Source organism: Colobus angolensis, unplaced genomic scaffold, assembly GCF_000951035.1.
Source record: "Colobus angolensis palliatus isolate OR3802 unplaced genomic scaffold, Cang.pa_1.0 Scaffold451, whole genome shotgun sequence".
Taxonomy (NCBI): domain Eukaryota; kingdom Metazoa; phylum Chordata; class Mammalia; order Primates; family Cercopithecidae; genus Colobus; species Colobus angolensis.
The window spans coordinates 312,681-318,879 of record NW_012117944.1 but is presented as its reverse complement, the minus strand read 5'-3'; the positions used below and the strand labels follow the sequence as shown (position 1 = coordinate 318,879).

Below are 6,199 nucleotides of genomic sequence, written 5' to 3'. Positions count from 1 at the left end.
CCAGATCTCTGAAGTTCTCTCTGCAATTCTATCCTCTCTGGTACTGTGCTCTGTGAACTCCAGTTGCCTTGGCTTCTTTGGTCCCCCAGTTTTATCTCCTCAGCTCAGGAAGACTGGCGGACTCTGCCTGGGTATCCCTGTCTGTGCCACAGCCTGAAAACTCTTTCTAGGAAATAAGCTGGGAGAATTGTAGGGTTCAGTTTTAACATCAATCTTTTCTACCGCTATCTCTTTACACCTATCTATCTGTCTATCTACCTATCATTTATCCACCATCTACTTATTTATCTATCATAAATTTTTCTTAACTACAAGAAAATTGTAGTTAAGAAAGGGGTTTTAGTATCAGAACTGCTATTAGTTATCTTTAGCATTTGGGACATTAACTTACTTGAACCACTTCTTTATTTGTGAAATGAGGGTCATGCTATATCAGCCTTCTCATAATTCCTTCCATGAGATTCCAGGATACTGGTTGACTCTTCTAGAAGATACAGTGAGCAGTGTTGGTAGCCACAGTCCTTAGCATGTGCTATTTCTAAACAGAAAATCATACTGATTGGGTGGGTAATGAGCATGTGTTGGTAATCACTATGTAAGAGCAATAACAACAACTACTACATTTAGCCTTTTACATGCAGTGTCTTATATAATATTTACAACGGCCCTGTGAAGTAAGTGCTACTATTATCCAAATTTATTCATTTTTTATTTAAACTGTTTTTAGTATTATAAACCATTTTATGTCCAAGAACGATTCAAATTTAAAAGATGAGAAAACTGTAGCCTGGAAAAAGAAAAAGAAAGAAAAGAAAAGAAAAGCCTGTCCAGTCTAAAGGCTATACTTATACAGACTTAGATTCTTTCTTTATATTTAATTAAAGGTTAATTTCAAATGATCTCTAGTAGTAACAAAACACTTTAGTTATAAAGAAGCAGGTGATGCGTGGTTGTTGAATACATTACCCCTGCTGACCTTAAACTGCTACTGGGCTCAGCGAAGAATTCTTGATTTTCTTTTCACATTGCAAATAGACCTCACCAGAATAAATGAGCAGAAAAGACACCAAAGAGGGATAGCACAAGCAAATGTGAGGGTGAAATGCAGTAAGTGCCTTGCAAAAGGAAGTGCTCAATACTGGTAGTTAGTGTTATTGTTCTTATTGTGAATTATAAACACCAGCACTGCAAAAAGTCAGCCCAGTAGACTTTGTAAATCACAGAGGTGGCTCCTAGACCACCATTTGAAAACTTCTGCCTAAAGGACTAAGGAAAACATCTTCTTTTATTTTTATTTTTTATTTTTGTATACCACAGTTTAAGAAAACATCTTCTTAAAAGATAGTGTTTATGTCTACAGAGGTTTTTTTATAGTGCTTTAACAGTCTCCAGGGTGATTTTATTTTTTATGATTTTATTATTTATTTATTTATTTATTTATTTATTTATTTTTTAAAGGACAGCCAAGAAGTCTTCCAACAGTTTATTAGAAAGAATGTAGACATTTAAAAAAATCCCCACTGTCATGAGCATAAATTGAGGTTTTCAGCCCTGGTATAAGCTGAATCAAAAAAAGAAATAAAAATCCAACAGTGTATTAAACATTTTTCACTCATTTGCCATACTTGACAGTGCAAATACAAATCTGGTCTAAATATACAGACTCTCAAGCAACAATGTACAGCTTTCTTCGTCCTCCATGCTAAGAGATGTAAAAGCTTAAGGGTCAAACAATACCAAATGTATAGGCTTCAAAAACCATCTAAGTTAGGGCATTCTCTAGTTTTAGCTAAGATACACCTGGAACACTGACAAGTGATCACTTACATAGAATAATGTGAAGTAAATTTTTTTAAAAATAAATTTTAGTGGAACAATCCTGAAGGGTAACACCAGAGGAATAGCAGGTTACCAGTAAGGTGTCAGCCAATTTGTTCCAGCCACTTTTGAATCCATGTTCTATAATCTATTTAGTTCTCTTTCCCTAAGCTGAGCGCTTCCTATCATGTCAGTATCTATGTTATGAAGAAAAGGAGACTTAGGTGAGATGTTTTTATTTATCACAACAGCTGCATCAATTGCCTAGGACCTCAACAGCTTCATGAAAGTCTGGGAAATGTTCATGCATAAGGTTATTGCCTTAGCTGATTTAAAATTGCCCCATACATGGCCGGGCGCGGTGGCTCAAGCCTGTAATCCCAGCACTTTGGGAGGCCAAGACGGGCGGTCAGGAGATGGAAATCATCCTGGCTAACACGGCGAAACCCCGTCTGTACTAAAAAATACGAAAAACTAGCCGGGCGAGGTGGCGGGTGCCTGTAGTCTCAGCTACTCGGGGGGCTGAGGCAGGAGAATGGCGTAAACCCGGGAGGCGGAGCTTGCAGTGAGCTGAGATCCAGCCACTACACTCCAGCCACGGTGACAGAGCGAGACTCCATCTCAAAAACAAAAAACAAAAAAAAATTGCCCCATACAATGGTACATATCAACCCTTAGTGAACCCTTTTAAAAAACAAACAGCTTGAAAAACGGGTTAAAGTAGGCAAATACAGCATCTGCCTTTAGAGCTATCAACTCAGGAATTCTCTCAATTACGAAATCTTGCAGAGTTCTTTTTGTTTCTCAAAATCCAAGTGACGACAATATTCCTTACTCCAGATCTGGCATTTTTTCATCATCACTGTCTTGTGAATCATCATCTGCTCCATCTACTTCTGGTAAATCTACATCCTCATCACCACCCATGTTGTTCATTATCTCAGAGAAACGATCAAAACTAGACATGTCTTCATCTGAATCATCTTCCCAGTCTTCCCAATTATTGAAGTCAACACTAAGCTCCAATTAAGCTTTGCCCTTTATTTTGTTAACCTTGGCCATGACTGGCCAGATTTTCCTTTTCGTAAACAACATAAAATTGATCTGTCTGTTCTTTTATGCTTGGAATCATTTGGGTCAATACAGTGAAAAAGATCAATTCCATTTAAATGCTTAAAATTATTACTTCCTCCAAGACACCTGAATGTAAGTTTGGATTTTTCAGAATTTACATTAACATCCTTACTGTCTTCAGCACAAAATTCAATGAAGACATAGTCCCTTCGATCGTACCACTTTGCAGAAGCAGGCTGCACTGTGAACGGGGCAGGGAGATGGGCGAACGGGTGGACGGGCCTCTCTGGCGGCGGCTGCTGCTAGGCAGTCCACTTCTCTCCAGTGGCGACTCCGCGTTTTCTCCCCATTTGCGGCCTCTTCTCGCTTCCCTCAGGCGACCGCGGCAGCTGCGGGCTCGACCTTGGTCCCCAGAATGCACCGCGCGGAAAGAGCGGCTCCTCCGGTCGGGGAGAAGAGGAAAGTGTCTCCAGGGTGATTTTAAAAATATTATGTCATAATGTCAATTTTTGCTAAAGAAGTGAAGCTTAGGATCAACATTGTAACCCTCCTGGTTTTATTCACCCAGACTATAGGGACTGATAAGGATAGTGCTGCTTTGGATAGTCTCCTATCTAGGGCTAAATGATCAGATTTGCAAAATCTGGATATTCTTATGGGAATGTGGTTATTGGCTGGGGGAATGGAAAGAGGGAGTAGAGAGTGAACAACTGGATAAAGGTATAGGTAAAGATATGTGAAAACTCATGATTGACTCAAATACTCTAAATCTTGTCATAATACACTTGTAAAGTGTGAAAAGCAAAATAATTATGTTGGAGAGATGGCCAAATAAAGGCCAAAGATCTTGACACTGCAGAAATTATAAGAGAGGATTAAAGGAAGTACATGTGTACATGTAGCAAATGCAAGAAAAGACTAAACTTGAAATTCATGCACAAGTTCAGGCTGCATAAACCACAGGATAGTGGGTGTAACTCAGGAGCAGAACAATTGATCCGTAAACTGTCCGCAATTTCCCAGGCTGGAGACATTTCCTGTCTTGGATGTCTGGATCTGTCTCAGTGCCCAGATAGTCTCACTTCAAAGTGTTTATGGGAACAGAAACAATTGGCTGAGTGTGTTTGCCCAGTGCTAGGCGGAGGAAGTGAAAACGGGGGTGGGTTTAGGAAGTAAGTGTGTTTAAGAGCACGTGGACCACCAGAAGATAACCAATTTTCTTCAGGCTAGCAGCCAGGGCACTGCTCACGAAGAAGGAAACCCTGGGAGGGAAGAACTTGGGGAACGAGAGGACACAAGAATCTCTGCAGCCTCTTAGGTATGTAGGTAAGTCAGAGGTGTTGGGTGCCTCAAGAAACAACATGGAGCTGCTCTCTCTTTTTAAAAATAAATACTTTTCGCCTATAGTCCCAGCTACTTGGGAGGCTGAGGCAGGAGAATGGCCTAAATCTGGGAGCCGGAGCTTGCAGTGAGCTGAGATCCGGCCACTGCACTCCAGCCTGGGCGACAGAGCCAGACTCCATCTCAAAAAAATAAAATAAAATAAAATAAAATAAATACTTTTTAAAAAAAGTTTTCAACTTTACAGAAAAATTGGAATAACAATTCAGGGAACTCATGAATATTCTTTATCCAGATACATTTTTTTTAAAACTTCCCTTATTTATTTATTTATTTAGAGAGAGATTCTCACTCCAGTTGCCCAGGTTGGGGTGTAGCAGTTGGATCATGGCTCACTGCAGCCTCAACTTCCTGGGCTCAAACCATCCTCCCACCTCAGCCTGCCGGGTACCTGGGACGACAGACACACGCCACCATGCCAGGCTAATTTTTTTGTATTTTTTGTAGAGACAGGGTTTCACCATGTTGCCCAGGCTGGTCTCAAACTCCAGGGCTCAAGTGATCTGCCTGCCTCAGTCTCCCAAAGTACTGGAATTGCAGGCGTGAGCCACTGTGCCCAGGCTCCCCTATTTATTTTTTATCATTTTCTTTCTCTCTCTGTAAACACACACATGTATACACATCCATATATCTATATTTTGAAGCATTCGAGAGTATATTGCATACGTTGTGCTCTTTTCCTCCTTAATATTTCAGTGTGCATCTGCTAAGAAGAAGGATCTTTTCTTAAATAATCAAGGTACAGTTTTACATTCAGTATATCAAACACATATATACAGTGGTTCTCCCTACCCAGTTTCAGTTACCCATGGTCAACTATGGTCTGAAAATATTAAATGGCAAATTCTAGAAATAAACAATTCATAATTTAAAGTTGCATGCTGTTTAAATAATGTGATGAAATCTCTCACTGTCTCACTGCATCCTACCTGGGATGTGAATCATCCCTTTGTCCAGTGTATCCATGTTGTAGACACCACCCAGCCATTAGCGACTTAGTATCCGTTATCAGATGCACCATCAAGGTATCTCAGTGCTTGTGTTCACGTAACCCTTATCTTACCTAATAATAGCCCCAAAGTGCAAGAATGATGATGCTGGCAATTCAGATATTCAAAAAGAACCTGTAAAGTGCTCCCTTTAAGTGAAAAGGTGAAAGTTTCTCAACTTAATAAGGAAAGGGGGGGAAGCATATGCTGCAATTGGTAAAATCTACCGTAAGAAAGAATTTTTATCTGCAAAATTTTGAACAGTACATTGTTATAATTGTTCTATTTTATTAGTTGTTGTTAATATACATTGTCTAATTTATAAATTAAACTTATGTAGATATGTATGTATAGGAAGAAAACAGTGCATGTAGGGCTTTAGACATTCACTGGGGTCATGGAACATATTCCTTGTGGATAAGGGGGACTGCCATAATACCCTTATCTACTACAGAGATTATAATTTTATCAATTGCCTCAATAATGTTCTTCATAGCAATTTTTTTTTTTTTTATTCTGGCAGGGAATGTCTCTCTTTGTTAAGGGGATGAGACTGGCCTAGCAGGACAAAGATGCATGCTCAGCTCTCCTTAGGATCTTTTTTTTTTTTTTTGAGACAGAATCTCATTCCGTCACACAGGTGGCACCATCTTGGCCTTCTACCGGGTTCAAGCAATTCTCGTGCCTCAGCCTCCCGAGTGGCTGGGACTACAGGTGTGTGGCAGCATACCGGCTAATTTTTGTATTTTTAGTAGAGATGGGGTTTCACCATGTCGGCCAGGCTGGTCTTGAACTCCTAACCTCAGGTGATCCTCCTCCCTCGGCCTCCCAAAGTGCTGGGATTACAGGTATGAGCCACCAAGCCTGGCCTCCTTAGGATCTTTATGAGTAAGGGAACCCCCAGCAGGTCAGTTGTT

General features: G+C 40.2%; 1 protein-coding gene across 1 annotated transcript in view; it reads right to left on the bottom strand.

Annotated features, from left to right (window-relative positions):
* Positions 1–2,628: 2,628 nt before the first annotated feature.
* The window catches only part of LOC105523165 (prostaglandin E synthase 3-like), a 4,932-nt gene continuing 1,361 nt past the window's right edge, over positions 2,629–6,199 (bottom strand). The window contains exons 2-3 of the mRNA XM_011957940.1: positions 2,944–3,133; positions 2,629–2,842 (exon numbers count right to left, since the gene is read on the bottom strand). Coding sequence (XP_011813330.1) covers positions 2,650–2,842; positions 2,944–3,133 — 383 coding nt within the window. The 3' untranslated portion in view covers positions 2,629–2,649. The remainder of the gene's footprint in view (positions 2,843–2,943; positions 3,134–6,199) is intronic.